Source organism: Oncorhynchus gorbuscha, linkage group LG13, assembly GCF_021184085.1.
Source record: "Oncorhynchus gorbuscha isolate QuinsamMale2020 ecotype Even-year linkage group LG13, OgorEven_v1.0, whole genome shotgun sequence".
Classification (NCBI taxonomy): Eukaryota; Metazoa; Chordata; class Actinopteri; order Salmoniformes; family Salmonidae; genus Oncorhynchus; species Oncorhynchus gorbuscha.
Window position 1 is genome coordinate 32738815 of NC_060185.1, and position 18642 is coordinate 32757456.

The window sequence follows — 18642 nt, forward strand, 5'->3', positions numbered from 1 at the left end:
TGTGGAAGCAGGCACAATCTGGGTTAGAACAATGTTATTCGCGAGAGTATAGTATAAATAATATAGAACATAGGACTGAGCAACATGTTTTTACTCACACTTCCACTGTTCTCTGTGTGGTCAGGTGCAACTATATTCCTCACCATATGTCCAGCCTTTCCAGCTCGTTTCACAGCCTGTCACAAACAGATTAACTCCATGATGCTCTCAACTGACAGCAAACCATTTCCTTCACCCGCCCCAAGCCACTACTATGCTTCACAGAAACCATAAAGATGGAGGTATGGGCTGTCAGTCTTTCAATCACCTAAGCCATTATATGTTCCAGATACGGAAGTGAAAAGCCACTGGTGACATACCTTCTCTGTCATTCTCTTCCAGTTGAGCCTGAAGATGACAGTGATGAAGAAAGTGGACTGTAGAATTACACAGATGAACAGGCCTAACCAGAACCCTGTGTAGAGGAAAGGGGAAAGGGAGAGGAGAGGAGAGGAGAGGAGAGGAGAGGAGAGGAGAGGAGAGGAGAGGAGAGGAGAGGAGAGGAGAGGAGAGGAGAGGAGAGGAGAGGAGAGGAGAGGAGAGGAGAGGAGAGGAGAGGAGAGGAGAGGAGAGGATAGGAGGTTATACCGGCTTTGACCAAAGACACAGAACATTGTGTCCTCTTCAACAAAGAATACTCCCGCAATTCATGATTCTTGATTACTAGTGAAAGCAAAATATTTTCCTGAATTTGATCATGACCATACTTCTGTTGCAAGTATGTGGCAAGGCAGTAAGCATGAGCAAAGAACTCTGGTCTTGAAAAGGAATTGTGTTCGGTTTTCATAAAATTCAGAAATGAGTAAATACCTAGGACCTTGAGGCCAGCTGTGAACATCAAAGAGATGCCCAGTGGAAGACCAACACAGTAGTAGGTGATAAGATTAGCCATCGCTGCTATCTTCTGTTTGCCCATGCCCAGGATGATGCCCATGCACACACACTGGAACAGACAGACAAATCTGAGATTAGTGGGTGTTCACAGAGAGACACACTGTTAGCTGGCGGTCAGCAGGTTTCATGTCTCATCACTCATTCAACAAGTATTCCAGGATCCTGGAAAATTACATAGACGATCCCTCTTATTCCAACATACAGTACCAGTCAAAAGATTGGACACAGCTACTCATTAAAGGGTTTTTCTTTATTTTTGTACTATTTTCTACATTGTAGAATAATAGTGAAGACATTAAAACTATGAAATAACACATATGGAATCATGCAGTAACCAAAATAGTGTTAAACAAATCAAAATATATTTTATATTTGAGATTCTGCAAAGTAGCCACCCTTTGACTTGATGACAGCTTTGCACACTCTTGGCATTCTCTCAACCAGCTTCACCTGAAATGTTTTTCCAACAGTCTTGGAGGAGCTTCATGAGGTGGAATGGAATGCATTTCAATGAACAGGTTTGCCTTGTTAAAAGTTCATTTGTGGAATGTCTTTCCTTCTTAATGCATTTGAGCCAATCAGTTGTGTTGTGACAAGGTAGGGGTGGCATACAGAAGTTAGTCCTGTTTGGTAAAAGACCAAGTCCATATTATGGCAAGAACAGCTCAAATAAGCAAAGAGAAACGACAGTCCATCATTACTTTAAGATGTGAAGGTCAGTTAATCCGGGAACATTTCAAGAACTTTGACAGTTTCTTCACGTGACAGTGTCGCCATCAAAGCACCCCCACACCATCATACCTCCTCCTCCGCTTCACTGTAGGAACCACACATGCGGAGATCATCCGTTCACCTACTCTGCGTCTCACAAAGACACGGCGGTTGGAACCAAAAATCTCAAATTTTGACTCATCAGACCAAAGGACAGATTTCCACCGGTCTAATGTCTAGTGGTTTCTTTGCAGCAATTTGACCTTGAAGGTGATTCACACAGTCTCCTCTGAACAGTTGATGTTGAGATGTGTCTGTTACTTGAACTCTGTGAAGCATTTATTTGGGCTGCAATCTGAGGTGCAGTTAATTGCCGATTTCTGAGGCTGGTAACTCTAATGAACTTATCCTCTGCAGCAGAGGTAACTCTGGGTCTTCCTTTCCTGTGGCGGTCTTCATGAGAGCCAAATTGTCAAAGACCCCAGCCACCCCAGTCAAAGACGGTTCTCTCTACTACCGCATGGCAAGCGGTACCGGAGTGCCAAGTCTAGGACAAAAAGGCTTCTCAACAGTTTTTACCCCCAAGCCATAAGACTCCTGAACAGGTAATCAAATGGCTACCCGGACTATTTGCATAATATTTTTTTCTGCTGCTGCTGCTACTCTCTGTTTATCATATATGCATTGTCACTTTAACTATACATTCATGTACATACTACCTCAATTGGGCCGAGAAACCAGTGCTCCCGCACATTGGCTAACCGGGCTATCTGCATTGTGTCCCGCCACCCGCCACCCACCACCAGCCAACCCCTCTTTTATGCTACTGCTACTCTCTGTTCATCATATATGCATAGTCACTTTAACCATATCTACATGAACATACTGCCTCAATCAGGCTGACTAACTGGTGTCTGTATGTAGCCTCCCTACTTTTATAGCCTCGCTACTGTCTTTTTATAGTCTTTTTACTGTTGTTTTATTTCTTTACTTACCTATTGTTCACCTAACACCTTTTTTGCACTATTGGTTAGAGCCAGTAAGTAAGCATTTCACGCTAAGGTCTACACCTGTTGTATTCGGCGCATGTGACAGGTAAACTTTGATTTGATTTGATTTCATCATAGCGCTTGATGGTTTTTACGACTGCTCTTGAAGAAACTTTCAAAGTTCTTGAAATGTTCCCGGATTAACTGACCTTCACATCTTAAAGTAATGATGGGCCGTTGTTTCTCTTTGCTTATTTGAGCTGTTCTTGCCATAATATGGACTTGGTCTTTTACTAAACAGGGCTATCTTGTGTATACCACACCTACCTTGTCACAACACAACTGATTGGCTCAAACGGATTAAGAAGGAAAGAAATTCCACAAATGAACTTTTAACAAGGCACACGTGTTAATTGAAATGGATTCCAGGTGACTACCTCATGAAGCTTCATGACTGTTGGAAAAGCATTTCAGGTGAAGCTGGTTGAGAGAATGCCAAGAATGTGCAAAGCTGTCATCAGGGCAAGGGTGGCTACTTTGAAGAATCTGAAATATAAAAATATATTTTGATTTGATTAACACTTTTTTGGTTACTACATGATTCCATATGTGTTATTTAATTGTTTTGATGTCTTCACTAGTATTTGCCATGATGTTGGCCTGGGGGATAGGTTTATGACAGTCATAAATACCTCTTACCCCCTTTTCCCTCTCTCTACCCTACTGATGTTACATTTGCAAACCCCTTGGTTAACATAGAGATTCTGGGAACATCAGAAGGTGGGGGGAAATGAACTATATTCTGGTAATACGACCAATGGAACATATGCGGTGGTACTTAATGAATATGATGTCAGTTCGGTTGTCATTTGAGACATTCTCATCAATGATAAGATTACATAAACTCTACAGTGGAAAGTCTCCACATCAGAGTTATCGGATTCACATGCAATTGTTGTTCAATTTAAATGTTTGAATATGAAATTACTCGTGATGGGATGAAATGTGATTTTAGCTTCTAAAATGTGAGATTTGGGTTTTCATAAGATAGGGCTCTGATCAATCAGTGGCCTGCCCCTGTGAAGGGACAAAACTTTTCAAACACGCCCTCCTCTCCCTTCCTATATAAGCCCTTGACGACAATGTAACCTCCTGTTCCGAGGACGTGAGGACGACGGTCCGATGTCAGAATGGTTCAGATAATAACTACAGAACGAAGCCTACATCAGAGTGAGCTTTGGTTGCAAATGGTATGGACTTTGAAATCTTATTCACTACAGAAGTGATACCTCCTAGCCGTTGAGTTAGCACCAGCCGCTGCAAACGAGGGTTAGGAAGGAACAGATAGAGTATCCCGTTTACCACACAACGACGTTACTACAACGTATTCAATTTACCAGCAGACATTCTTCAAAGGACGAAGGACTCGGTTGGGCAACACGGCCTTCCATCTACCACCAACCTACCGAAGCGCAGCTCAGAGTAAATATTTATTGCATTTTCCTTTTCCAAATGGGCGGTAATTTAGAATGCATAAGATACTGTATTTACGATAGCACAGCTTTGCCCTTTGTTCCTCAGTCTTCCCTCTCTTTCACTCAAACCCAGCCCCCTTTCTTTTGTGTAACAAGCTGTCATATCTGTTCCGCCTACTAGGGATGTTTTCCTATATGACGTAATTTGTAATCAAGTTATGATTTAATTATGTGTATGTGTAACCGATGTGAAATGGCTAGCTAGTTAGCGGTGGTGCGCACTAATAGCATTTCAATGGGTGACATCACTCGCTTTGAGACCTTAAAGTAGTGGTTCCCCTTGCTCTGCAAGGACAGCGGTTTTTGTGGAGCGATGGGTAACGATGCTTTGTGGGTGTCAGTTGTTGATGTGTGCAGATGGTCCCTGGTTCGAGGGGACGGACTAAAGTTATACTGTTACATATGTGTAATTCTGTGTGATTAGTTAGGTATTTAGTAAATAAATAATTAAACCCAATTTTGTATTTCTGATTCAAATTGTTAGCCAGGGTTCGTGCAGATAACCAAGAATTTACAACTTTCAGATGAGACTGAATTAAGATGACGATTAATATTGACTGCTATTGATGTCAAATATTACTAGGTCTTTAAGAGTTTATTCGGAAGATAACAGCTCTATAGATATAATTTTGTGGTGCCTGACTCGCTATTTAATTACATTTACATGATTAGCTCAATCAGGTAATCAGAATTAATTTTATAGAATAGCATGTCATACCACTTAATCCGGCATAGCCAAAGACACGACATATTCTACAATGTTGAAATTAGTACAAAAATAAAGGAAAACCCTGGAATGAGTAGGTGTGTCCAAACTTATGACTGGTAAAGTATATTCATGATTTCTAATTATAGCAGTACTATTGTATAAAATGTTATTAATTTATTCAATGGTTACAAACCACTTGAGTGCACTTACCACTAGCCCATCAAAGAACTGAAGGACACAGTACACGTTGAGAAGTTGAGAGACCAGATCTATGATCTGACTGAAAAGGAATTAAATAATCGTTATTGGGATGGTCAGGTTACAATTTGGGATGGTCTTGATTTGAATCATTATGTTGACTATATGTACACCCTACTTACTCATCAGAAGTAAACATGAAGGCTATCACTGTTTTAGTAGAGATCAGCACAATTCCCTGAATTACTGCCATTGAACCTAGGACGTGGAATGGAGGAAAAAGACATGTACTACTGCAAAAAAACAACTAGTTTGTCAAAGTAATTATTATCATTTTAGTTCACCATAGTTCACCGTAGTTGTGATGGTTGAAATAAGGGCCATATGAGCTAGAGTAAGTGTGTGACTGACCTGAGAGGGCGAGGGACACCTTGCTGGTGAGGATGGCCCCAGCTGTGTCTCCGGCCCCAAGAGCATTCCCCACACGAACACATGCTGCAGCCTGGATCCCCATGGGGAACTTTACCCGCACAACACAACACGTTATCTAGACGCCTCATAAACAGCTTGCTGTCTTAGTCTAACCATGCCTCAAACAAAGATAATGTCTGCTTTTAACTCAGATTTGATCTTGATCTGTAGCACACATGTACAGTACATTTTGGATTATTCTTCAGTTTATTTGGACTGGATGGCCAGTGCATTGGGTTTAATTTGGTTTCCATGATAGGTTTTCGAGTAGGTGTGTAAAGAGTTCTGTACACATTACCATGTAGTTGATGAAAGCCAGCATTATGACCACATGTTGAGCAGCCAGGTCCACTTCACTCAGCATGCCTGAGAACGAGAGGGAAGAATGCAGAGGTGGATGTTACATTGATATGGGTGTTTTGGCCTTTTTTAATGTGACTGTTCATTGGTTCATTGGTGTTAATCTTAAGAGCTGAAATGTACCTGCAAGGAATCCCCCAAGCTCATAGATCCACCATTCGAAACATAGCATCAGTGTACTGGGGATGGCTAGTTTCATATAAGAGCCCCACTCCTGTAGCGCTTCTGTGGTCCAACCTGTAGGGGGAGACAAAAGCCTGTTTATCCCAACACAAACTGGTCTATTTCAATAGGTCACATTCATTTGGCACAGTCAGAGAGATGGACTTTCTCTTACCTCCCCATGTTTTCACATGTAGCTTCTTCCAACAAATGTAAGCAAACAAGAAGGAACATATGTAGAGCTGGGAGAGTGTATTAGCTGCTGCAGACCCTCTAGAAAACAAACACACAAACAAAAACACACACTCCATGAAATGATAATGAACATTGCATAATTACAGTAGTTGGTACATAATTGATACTCTGGCTATGTTACTGACTGTTAAGAATATGGCACTGTTATCAATGTTTCTTGCGTGAGCACACCTACATAACTCCCAGGTCCATCCAGTAGAGCAGGATATAGTTTGTCACCACGTTGGCGATGTTGGCCGCTGCTGCTGTGTACATCTGAGGCAGAAATATCCCCTGAGCACAGAAACACACTAGTTGATATGATCATTCGATTCACACCTAACCTGGGTTACTGTACTCCTAGATGACTGTTTTCCTCTGAAACAGTCAGAGGTCACCAAGTGCAACACAGCTTCAGTGTGTATATCAGCGAGAAAGATGTGTCGGCATCGAGTAATTGTCTCTGGCCCCCTCCCAGTTAGGGGGAGTGATGAGCTCTACAGCAGAGTCTCACAACTCAATCACTAGTTGAAAACTGTTTTCTGCCCTTCCAAAGAAGATAATTGGCCCTCTTTCTGGGACTCACCCACAAACAGGACCGTGCCTGGCCTGCTGAGGAGTGACAGAATCCATCCAAGCTGGAGGGGTGCTCTCATCTTATCTATGAACATAGACAGGGCTCTAACTCCTCTAGCTCCACTCACTTCTAGATTAGACTACTGCAATGCTCTACTTTCTGGCTACCCGGATAAAGCACTAAATTAACTTCAGCTAGTGCTAAACACGGCTGCTAGAATTTTCACTAGAACTCAAAAATGTAATCATATTACTCCAGTAATAGCCTCTCTACACTGGTTTCCTGTTAAGGCTAGTGGTGATTTCAAGGTTTTACTGCTAACCTACAAATTATTACATGGGCTTGCTCCTACCTATCTTTCCGATTTGGTCCTGCCGTACATACCTACACGTACGCTACGGTCACAAGACGCAGGCCTCCTCATTGTCCCTAGAATTTCTAAGCAAACAGCTGGAGGCAGGGCTTTCTCTGGTGGTCTGCCTACCCATGTGAGAGACGCAGACTCGGTCTCGACCTTTAAGTCTTTATTGAAGACTCATCTCTTCAGTAGGTCCTATGATTGAGTGTAGACTGGCTCAGGGGTGTGAAGGTGAACGGGGCCACAGTATCTCCCGACCCCACCTGTCTCAGCCTCCAGTATTTAAGCTGCAATAGTTTATGTGTTGGGGTTCTAGGATCAGTCTGTTATATCTGGAGTATTTCTTGTGCTCCTATGCTGAACATAATACATGGCTCTCTATCCACCGGATGTGTACCAAACTCACTAAAAGTGGCAGTAATAAAGCCTCTCTTGAAAAAGCCAAACCTTGACCCAGAAAATATAAAAAACTATTGGCCTATATCGAATCTTCCATTCCTCTCAACATTTTTAGAAAAGGCTGTTGCGCAGCAACTCACTGCCTTCCTGAAGACAAACAATGTATACGAAATGCTTCAGTCTAGTTTTAGACCCCATCATAGCACTGAGACTGCACTTGTGAAGGTGGTAAATTACATTTTAATTGCATCGGACCGAGGCTCTGCATCTGTCCTCGTGCTCCTAGACCTTAGTGCTGCTTTTGATACCATCGATCACCACATTCTTTTGGAGAGATTGGAAACCCAAATTGGTCTACACGGACAAGTTCTGGCCTGGTTTAGATCTTATCTGTCGGAAAGATATCAGTTTGTCTCTGTGAATGGTTTGTCCTCTGACAAATCAACTGTAAATTTCGGTGTTCCTCAAGGTTCCGTTTTAGGACCACTATTGTTTTCACTATATATTTGACCTCTTGGGGATGTTATTCGAAAACATAATGTTAACTTTCACTGCTATGCGGATGACACACAGCTGTACATTTCAATGAAACATGGTGAAGCCCCAAAATTGCCCTTGCTAGAAGCATGTGTTTCAGACATAAGGAAGTGGATGGCTGCAAACTTTCTACTTTTAAACTCGGACAAAACAGAGATGCTTGTTCTAGGTCCCAAGAAACAAAGAGATCTTCTGTTGAATCTGACAATGAATCTTAATGGTTGTACAATCATCTCAAATAAAACTGTGAAGGACCTTGGCGTTACTCTGGACCCTGATCTCTCTTTTGAAGAACATATCAAGACCATTTCAAGGACAGCTTTTTTTACATCTACGTAACATTGCAAAAATCTGAAACTTTCTGTCCAAAAATGATGCAGAAAAATTAATCCATGCTTTTGTCACTTCTAGGTTAGACTACTTCAATGCTCTACTTTCCGGCTATCCGGATAAAGCACTAAGTAGACTTCAGTTAGAGGTAAATACGGCTGCTAGAATCCTGACTAGAACCCAAAAATTTGATCATATTACACCAGTGCTAGCCTCCCTACACTGGCTTCCTGTCAAAGAAAGGGTTGATTTCAAGGTTTTACTGCTAACCTACAAAGCATTACATGGGCTTGCTCCTACCTATCTCTCTGATTTGGTCCTGCCGTACATACCTACACGTACGCTACGGTCACAAGACGCAGGCCTCCTAATTGTCCCTAGAATTTCTAAGCAAACAGCTCGAGGCAGGGCTTTCTCCTATAGAGCTCAATTTTTATGGAACAGTCTGCCTACTCATGTCAGAGACGCAAACCGGTCTCAACCTTTAAGTCTTTACTGAAGAATAATCTCTTCAGTGGGTCATATGATTGAGTGTAGTCTGGCCCAGGAGTGTGAAGGTGAACGGAAAGGCTCTGGAGCAACGAACCGCCCTTGCTGTCTCTGCCTGGCCGGTTCCCCTCTTTCCACTGGGATTCTCTGCCTCTAACCCTATTACAGGGGCTGAGTCACTGGCTTACTTGGGCTCTCTCATGCCGTCCCTGGAAAGGGTGCGTCACCTGAGTGGGTTGATTCACTGATGTGGTCATCCTGTCTGGGTTGGTGCCCCCCCCTTGGGTTGTGCCATGGCGGAGATCTTTGTGGGCTATACTCAGCCTTGTCTCAGGATGGTAAGTCGGTGGTTGAAGATATCCCTCTAGTGGTGTTGGGGCTGTGCTTTGGCAAAGTGGGTGGGGTTATATCCTCCCTGTTTGACCCTGTCCGGGGGTGTCCTCGGATGGGGCCACAGTGTCTCCTGACCCCTCCTGTCTCAGCTGCCAGTATTTATGCTGCAGTAGTTTATGTGTCGGGGGGCTAGGGTCAGTTTGTTATATCTGGAGTACTTCTCCTGTCCTATTTGGTGTCCTGTGTGAATCTAAGTGTGCGTTCTCTAATTCACTCCTTCTCTCTTTCTTTTTCTCTCTCGGAGGACCTGAGCCCTAGGACCATGCCTCAGGACTACCTGACATGATGACTCCTTGCTGTCCCCAGTCCACCTGGCCGTGCTGCTGCTCCAGTTTCAACTGTTCTGCCTTATTATTATTGGACCATGCTGGTCATTTATGAACATTTGAACATAACATCTTGGCCATGTTCTGTTATAATCTCCACCCGGCACAACCAGAAGAGGACTGGCCACCACACATAGCCTGGTTCCTCTCTAGGTTTCTTCCTAGGTTTTGGCCTTTCTAGGGAGTTTTTCCTAGCCACCGTGCTTCTACACCTGCATTGCTTACTGTTTGGGGTTTTAGGCTGGGTTTCTGTACAGCACTTTGAGATATCAGCTGATGTACGAAGGGCTATATAAATAAATGTGATTTGATTTGATTTGATGTGTGTCTTATCCAGCGTCCTGTGTTAATTTAAGTATGCTCTCTCTCTATCTTTTTCTCTCTCTCTCTTTCTTTCTTCCTTTCTTTCTTTTCTCGGGGGACCTGAGCCCTAGGACCATGCCTCAAGACTACCTGACCTGATGACTCCTTGCTGTACCTAGTCCACCTGGTCGTGCTGCTGGCACCTACATGCTACCTTGTCCCGGACCTGTTGTTTTCGACTCTCTCTTTCTACTGCACCTGCTGTCTCTAACTCTGAATGATCGGCTATGAAAAGCCAACATTTACTCTTGAGGTGCTGACCTGTTGCACCCTCTACAGCCACTGTGATTATTATTATTTGACCCTGCTGGTCATCTATGAACGTTTGAACATCTTGGCCACGTACTGTTATAATCTCCACCCAGCACAGACAGAAGTGGACTGGTCACCCCTCAGAGCCTGGTTCCTCTCTAGGTTTCTTCCTCGGTTCCTGCCTTTCTAGGGAGTTTTTCCTAGCCAACGTGCTTCTACATCTGCATTGCTTGCTGTTTGGGGTTTTAGGCTGAGTTTCTGTATAGCACTTTGTGACATTGACTGATGTAAAAAGGGCTTTATAAATACATTTGATTGATTTGATAGAGATCATGCTTGGGCATTTTGAATAGGACTGGACATTCTGTATCACACATTACAGCATTAAAAGTACAGTAGTGATACTCTCCACCCTTCATCATTCTTCTCTCCAGTTAAACCCATCCATCCATCGTTCTTTCCACAGGGTGATTCTAGTGTCCTTCGTAATGGAAGCTAAGTGGCTTTTCTCCCAACACCCAACACACTAAAATCACAAAGTGTACCCTTCAATCTGTGCTGGGATTTTTTGAGTCAACTCAACTGACCTTACAAAAAATATATTCCATTGCATGAGCCACATCAGTTGGCATCATTTGAATTAATATTCTTCATTACCATGGTAATCCAGCATCACTTGGTAGAACATTCCCAAATACCATGAAAATGATTGCATCACAATACCAGGCAGCCATTGTGAGTGTACCTAGGAGTTTACCAGTCAATTGTAAGGGATAAAGCATCCAAAGCCCCTCTATTCATTCTTATTTCTATAGACGCGATGAGGTGTGGAACAAAACAAGTCATTTGTAGCCCAGCAGCACGGTCAGTGTACCTGGTTCTGGAGATAAGAAGCCTGAAGTTGATGCAGGAAAATAGCCTGAAAGAAAGAGATGCAGAGTAAATTATAAACACAGGGACGAGAGGATGTTTAATGCAATTAAATGAAAAGACATAAAATGTACTATTCATCTGATAAGAATAGGTTAATGGAGCCATCTAGTTGAAAACTCAGACACAATTGAGGCCACACTAAAGAAGTGGGTGTTTGATAAAACAGATGACTCACTGGTACTGCAGGTAGGTAGGCGATGACATACAGCTGTGCTATTCTGAAAGACAGAGCATGTATTACCTGTTAAATCACACACCATTACTATACCTGTTTCCATGTATTTACCCTATACACACCACGTACTGCTAAACTCTATCAATTTACCATTATGTTGTCCGTGAAAATCACCTATTCAGGCAGCAGTGACAGAATGTTTATTGCATCTAGAAACTAACAGCAATCTGTACATCTCATTGAGTAGGTCAATTGGCTGTGAAAACATTGCTGTCATTTCCACTGAATGGAGTGTTTGGGGAATTGCCAGGGGCCACTTTTGATGGCGAGAGCAGTCAGAGATGGTGTTATTGCAGCTAAGAGAACGAGGAGTTCTGTTCTCCCTCAATTAGCATACAAACAAGCACATTATCTTTATCCAACATCAGAAGCACAATACCATGCATTGGCTGTATCTGTGATGTGCTCAGGTCTGAGTCATACAGTGTGAGTAGGGCCTCATGTTTTTCCCGACCATGTGACCGTGGAGTTAGTCATAGGGTATAACCAGGGTCAGGAACAACTCTGAAGCTAGTCATAGGGTATAACCAGGGTCAGGAACAACTCTGAAGCTAGTCATAGGGTATAACCAGGGTCAGGAACAACTCTGAAGCTAGTCATAGGGTATAACCAGGGTCAGGAACAACTCTGAAGCTAGTCATAGGGTATAACCAGGGTCAGGAACAACTCTGAAGCTAGTCATAGGGTATAACCAGGGTCAGGAACAACTCTGAAGCTAGTCATAGGGTATAACCAGGGTCAGGAACAACTCTGAAGCTAGTCATAGGGTATAACCAGGGTCAGGAACAACTCTGAAGCTAGTCATAGGGTATAACCAGGGTCAGGAACAACTCTGAAGCTAGTCATAGGGTATAACCAGGGTCAGGAACAACTCAAGCTAGTCATAGGGTATAACCAGGGTCAGGAACAACTCTGAAGCTAGTCATAGGGTATAACCAGGGTCAGGAACAACTCTGAAGCTAGTCATAGGGTATAACCAGGGTCAGGAACAACTCTGAAGCTAGTCATAGGGTATAACCAGGGTCAGGAACAACTCTGAAGCTAGTCATAGGGTATAACCAGGGTCAGGAACAACTCTGAAGCTAGTCATAGGGTATAACCAGGGTCAGGAACAACTCTGAAGCTAGTCATAGGGTATAACCAGGGTCAGGAACAACTCTGAAGCTAGTCATAGGGTATAACCAGGGTCAGGAACAACTCAAGCTAGTCATAGGGTATAACCAGGGTCAGGAACAACTCTGAAGCTAGTCATAGGGTATAACCAGGGTCAGGAACAACTCTGAAGCTAGTCATAGGGTATAACCAGGGTCAGGAACAACTCTGAAACTAGTCATAGGGTATAACCAGGGTCAGGAACAACTCTGAAGCTAGTCATAGGGTATAACCAGGGTCAGGAACAACTCTGAAGCTAGTCATAGGGTATAACCAGGGTCAGGAACAACTCTGAAGCTAGTCATAGGGTATAACCAGGGTCAGGAACAACTCTGAAGCTAGTCATAGGGTACAACCAGGGTCAGGAACAACTCTGAAGCTAGTCATAGGGTATAACCAGGGTCAATAATCAACTCTGGAGCTAGTCATAGGGTATGACCAGGGTCAATAATCAACTCTGAAGCTAGTTATAGGGTATAACCAGGGTCAAGAACAACTCTGGAGCTAGTCATAGGGTATGACCAGGGTCAATAACAACTCTGAAGCTAGTCATAGGGTATAACCAGGGTCAGGAACAACTCTGAAGCTAGTCATAGAGTATAACCAGGGTCAGGAACAACTCTGAAGCTAGTCATAGGGTATAACCAGGGTCAATAACAACTCTGAAGCTAGTCATAGGGTATGACCAGGGTCAATAACAACTCTGAAGCTAGTCATAGGGTATAACCAGGGTCAGGAACAACTCTGAAGCTAGTCATAGGGTATAACCAGGGTCAGGAACAACTCTGAAGCTAGTCATAGGGTATGACCAGGGTCAATAACAACTCTGGAGCTAGTCATAGGGTATAACCAGGGTCAATAACAACTCTGGAGCTAGTCATAGGGTATGACCAGGGTCAATAACAACTCTGAAGCTAGTCATAGGGTATAACCAGGGTCAATAATCAACTCTGGAGCTAGTCATAGGGTATAACCAGGGTCAGGAACAACTCTGAAGCAAGTCATAGGGTTTGACCAGGGTCTATAATCAACTCTGGAGCTAGTCATAGGGTATAACCAGGGTCAATAATCAACTCTGGAACTAGTCATAGGGTATAACCAGGGTCAATAATCAACTCTGAAGCTAGTCATAGGGTATAACCAGGGTCAGGAACAACTCTGGAGCTAGTCATAGGGTATAACCAGGGTCAGGAACAACTCTGAAGCTAGTCATAGGGTATAACCAGGGTCAGGAACAACTCTGAAGCTAGTCATAGGGTATAACCAGGGTCAGGAACAACTCTGAAGCTAGTCATAGGGTATAACCAGGGTCAGGAACAACTCTGAAGCTAGTCATAGGGTATAACCAGGGTCAGGAACAACTCTGAAGCTAGTCATAGGGTATAACCAGGGTCAGGAACAACTCTGAAGCTAGTCATAGGGTACAACCAGGGTCAGGAACAACTCTGAAGCTAGTCATAGGGTATAACCAGGGTCAATAATCAACTCTGGAGCTAGTCATAGGGTATGACCAGGGTCAATAATCAACTCTGAAGCTAGTTATAGGGTATAACCAGGGTCAAGAACAACTCTGGAGCTAGTCATAGGGTATGACCAGGGTCAATAACAACTCTGAAGCTAGTCATAGGGTATAACCAGGGTCAGGAACAACTCTGAAGCTAGTCATAGAGTATAACCAGGGTCAGGAACAACTCTGAAGCTAGTCATAGGGTATAACCAGGGTCAATAACAACTCTGAAGCTAGTCATAGGGTATGACCAGGGTCAATAACAACTCTGAAGCTAGTCATAGGGTATAACCAGGGTCAGGAACAACTCTGAAGCTAGTCATAGGGTATAACCAGGGTCAGGAACAACTCTGAAGCTAGTCATAGGGTATGACCAGGGTCAATAACAACTCTGGAGCTAGTCATAGGGTATAACCAGGGTCAATAACAACTCTGGAGCTAGTCATAGGGTATGACCAGGGTCAATAACAACTCTGAAGCTAGTCATAGGGTATAACCAGGGTCAATAATCAACTCTGGAGCTAGTCATAGGGTATAACCAGGGTCAGGAACAACTCTGAAGCTAGTCATAGGGTATGACCAGGGTCTATAATCAACTCTGGAGCTAGTCATAGGGTATAACCAGGGTCAATAATCAACTCTGGAACTAGTCGTAGGGTATAACCAGGGTCAATAATCAACTCTGGAACTAGTCATAGGGTATAACCAGGGTCAATAATCAACTCTGGAACTAGTCGTAGGGTATAACCAGGGTCAATAATCAACTCTGGAGCTAGTCATAGGGTATAACCAGGGTCAATAATCAACTCTGGAACTAGTCATAGGGTATAACCAGGGTCAATAATCAACTCTGAAGCTAGTCATAGGGTATAACCAGGGTCAGGAACAACTCTGGAGCTAGTCATAGGGTATAACCAGGGTCAGGAACAACTCTGAAGCTAGTCATAGGGTATAACCAGGGTCAGGAACAACTCTGAAACTAGTCATAGGGTATAACCAGGGTCAGGAACAACTCTGAAGCTAGTCATAGGGTATAACCAGGGTCAGGAACAACTCTGAAGCTAGTCATAGGGTATAATCAGGGTCAGGAACAACTCTGAAGCTAGTCATAGGGTACAACCAGGGTCAGGAACAACTCTGAAGCTAGTCATAGGGTATAACCAGGGTCAATAATCAACTCTGGAGCTAGTCATAGGGTATGACCAGGGTCAATAATCAACTCTGAAGCTAGTCATAGGGTATAACCAGGGTCAAGAACAACTCTGGAGCTAGTCATAGGGTATGACCAGGGTCAATAACAACTCTGAAGCTAGTCATAGGGTATAACCAGGGTCAGGAACAACTCTGAAGCTAGTCATAGGGTATAACCAGGGTCAGGAACAACTCTGAAGCTAGTCATAGGGTATAACCAGGGTCAGGAACAACTCTGAAGCTAGTCATAGGGTATAACCAGGGTCAGGAACAACTCTGAAGCTAGTCATAGGGTATAACCAGGGTCAGGAACAACTCTGAAGCTAGTCATAGGGTATAACCAGGGTCAGGAACAACTCTGAAGCTAGGGTCATAACCAGGGTCAGGAACAATAACTAGTCAGGGTCAGGGGAACAACTCTGAAGCTAGTCATAGGGTATAACCAGGGTCAGGAACAACTCTGAAGCTAGTCATAGGGTATAACCAGGGTCAGGAACAACTCTGAAGCTAGTCATAGGGTATAACCAGGGTCAGGAACAACTCTGAAGCTAGTCATAGGGTATAACCAGGGTCAGGAACAACTCTGAAGCTAGTCATAGGGTATAACCAGGGTCAGGAACAACTCTGAAGCTAGTCATAGGGTATAACCAGGGTCAGGAACAACTCTGAAGCTAGTCATAGGGTATAACCAGGGTCAGGAACAACTCTGAAGCTAGTCATAGGGTATAACCAGGGTCAGGAACAACTCTGAAGCTAGTCATAGGGTATAACCAGGGTCAGGAACAACTCTGAAGCTAGTCATAGGGTATAACCAGGGTCAGGAACAGTCTAGGGTATAACCAGGGTCAGAACAACTCTAGTCATAGGGTATAACCAGGGTCAGGAACAACTCTAACCAGGGTCAGGGAATCAACTCTGAAGCTAGTCATAGGGTATAACCAGGGTCAAGAACAACTCTGGAGCTAGTCATAGGGTATGACCAGGGTCAATAACAACTCTGAAGCTAGTCATAGGGTATAACCAGGGTCAGGAACAACTCTGAAGCTAGTCATAGGGTATAACCAGGGTCAGGAACAACTCTGAAGCTAGTCATAGGGTATAACCAGGGTCAATAACAACTCTGGAGCTAGTCATAGGGTATAACCAGGGTCAGGAACAACTCTGAAACTAGTCATAGGGTATAACCAGGGTCAGGAACAACTCTGAAGCTAGTCATAGGGTATAACCAGGGTCAGGAACAACTCTGAAGCTAGTCATAGGGTATAATCAGGGTCAGGAACAACTCTGAAGCTAGTCATAGGGTACAACCAGGGTCAGGAACAACTCTGAAGCTAGTCATAGGGTATAACCAGGGTCAATAATCAACTCTGGAGCTAGTCATAGGGTATGACCAGGGTCAATAATCAACTCTGAAGCTAGTCATAGGGTATAACCAGGGTCAAGAACAACTCTGGAGCTAGTCATAGGGTATGACCAGGGTCAATAACAACTCTGAAGCTAGTCATAGGGTATAACCAGGGTCAGGAACAACTCTGAAGCTAGTCATAGGGTATAACCAGGGTCAGGAACAACTCTGAAGCTAGTCATAGGGTATAACCAGGGTCAGGAACAACTCTGAAACTAGTCATAGGGTATAACCAGGGTCAGGAACAACTCTGAAGCTAGTCATAGGGTATAACCAGGGTCAGGAACAACTCTGAAGCTAGTCATAGGGTATAACCAGGGTCAGGAACAACTCTGAAGCTAGTCATAGGGTATAACCAGGGTCAGGAACAACTCTGAAACTAGTCATAGGGTATAACCAGGGTCAGGAACAACTCTGAAGCTAGTCATAGGGTATAACCAGGGTCAGGAACAACTCTGAAGCTAGTCATAGGGTATAACCAGGGTCAGGAACAACTCTGAAGCTAGTCATAGGGTATAACCAGGGTCAATAATCAACTCTGAAGCTAGTCATAGGGTATAACCAGGGTCAGGAACAACTCTGGAGCTAGTCATAGGGTATAACCAGGGTCAGGAACAACTCTGAAGCTAGTCATAGGGTATAACCAGGGTCAGGAACAACTCTGAAACTAGTCATAGGGTATAACCAGGGTCAGGAACAACTCTGAAGCTAGTCATAGGGTATAACCAGGGTCAGGAACAACTCTGAAGCTAGTCATAGGGTATAACCAGGGTCAGGAACAACTCTGAAGCTAGTCATAGGGTATAACCAGGGTCAGGAACAACTCTGAAACTAGTCATAGGGTATAACCAGGGTCAGGAACAACTCTGAAGCTAGTCATAGGGTATAACCAGGGTCAGGAACAACTCTGAAGCTAGTCATAGGGTATAACCAGGGTCAGGAACAACTCTGAAGCTAGTCATAGGGTATAACCAGGGTCAATAATCAACTCTGAAGCTAGTTATAGGGTATAACCAGGGTCAAGAACAACTCTGGAGCTAGTCATAGGGTATGACCAGGGTCAATAACAACTCTGAAGCTAGTCATAGGGTATAACCAGGGTCAGGAACAACTCTGAAGCTAGTCATAGGGTATAACCAGGGTCAGGAACAACTCTGAAGCTAGTCATAGGGTATAACCAGGGTCAATAACAACTCTGGAGCTAGTCATAGGGTATAACCAGGGTCAATAACAACTCTGGAGCTAGTCATAGGGTATGACCAGGGTCAATAACAACTCTGAAGCTAGTCATAGGGTATAACCAGGGTCAATAATCAACTCTGGAGCTAGTCATAGGGTATAACCAGGGTCAGGAACAACTCTGAAGCTAGTCATAGGGTATAACCAGGGTCAATAACAACTCTGAAGCTAGTCATAGGGTATAACCAGGGTCAATAATCAACTCTGAAACTAGTCATAGGGTATAACCAGGGTCAGGAACAACTCTGAAGCTAGTCATAGGGTATAACCAGGGTCAGGAACAACTCTGAAACTAGTCATAGGGTATAACCAGGGTCAGGAACAACTCTGAAACTAGTCATAGGGTATAACCAGGGTCAGGAACAACTCTGAAGCTAGTCATAGGGTATAACCAGGGTCAGGAACAACTCTGAAGCTAGTCATAGGGTATAACCAGGGTCAGGAACAACTCTGAAGCTAGTCATAGGGTATAACCAGGGTCAGGAACAACTCTGAAACTAGTCATAGGGTATAACCAGGGTCAGGAACAACTCTGAAGCTAGTCATAGGGTATAACCAGGGTCAGGAACAACTCTGAAGCTAGTCATAGGGTATAACCAGGGTCAATAATCAACTCTGAAGCTAGTCATAGGGTATAACCAGGGTCAGGAACAA

General features: G+C 43.7%; 1 protein-coding gene across 1 annotated transcript in view; it reads right to left on the minus strand.

The window, feature by feature from the left end:
- Nucleotides 1-18642, minus strand: part of LOC123992730 (multidrug and toxin extrusion protein 1-like) — a 44629-nt gene that overhangs the window by 1300 nt on the left and 24687 nt on the right. The window contains exons 5-16 of the mRNA XM_046294190.1: nt 11435-11477; nt 11201-11245; nt 6499-6596; nt 6244-6341; nt 6030-6143; nt 5845-5912; nt 5487-5595; nt 5258-5333; nt 5088-5157; nt 850-982; nt 360-454; nt 99-176 (exon numbers count right to left, since the gene is read on the minus strand). Of these exons, the coding sequence (XP_046150146.1) occupies nt 99-176; nt 360-454; nt 850-982; nt 5088-5157; nt 5258-5333; nt 5487-5595; nt 5845-5912; nt 6030-6143; nt 6244-6341; nt 6499-6596; nt 11201-11245; nt 11435-11477 (1027 nt within the window). The remainder of the gene's footprint in view (nt 1-98; nt 177-359; nt 455-849; nt 983-5087; nt 5158-5257; nt 5334-5486; nt 5596-5844; nt 5913-6029; nt 6144-6243; nt 6342-6498; nt 6597-11200; nt 11246-11434; nt 11478-18642) is intronic.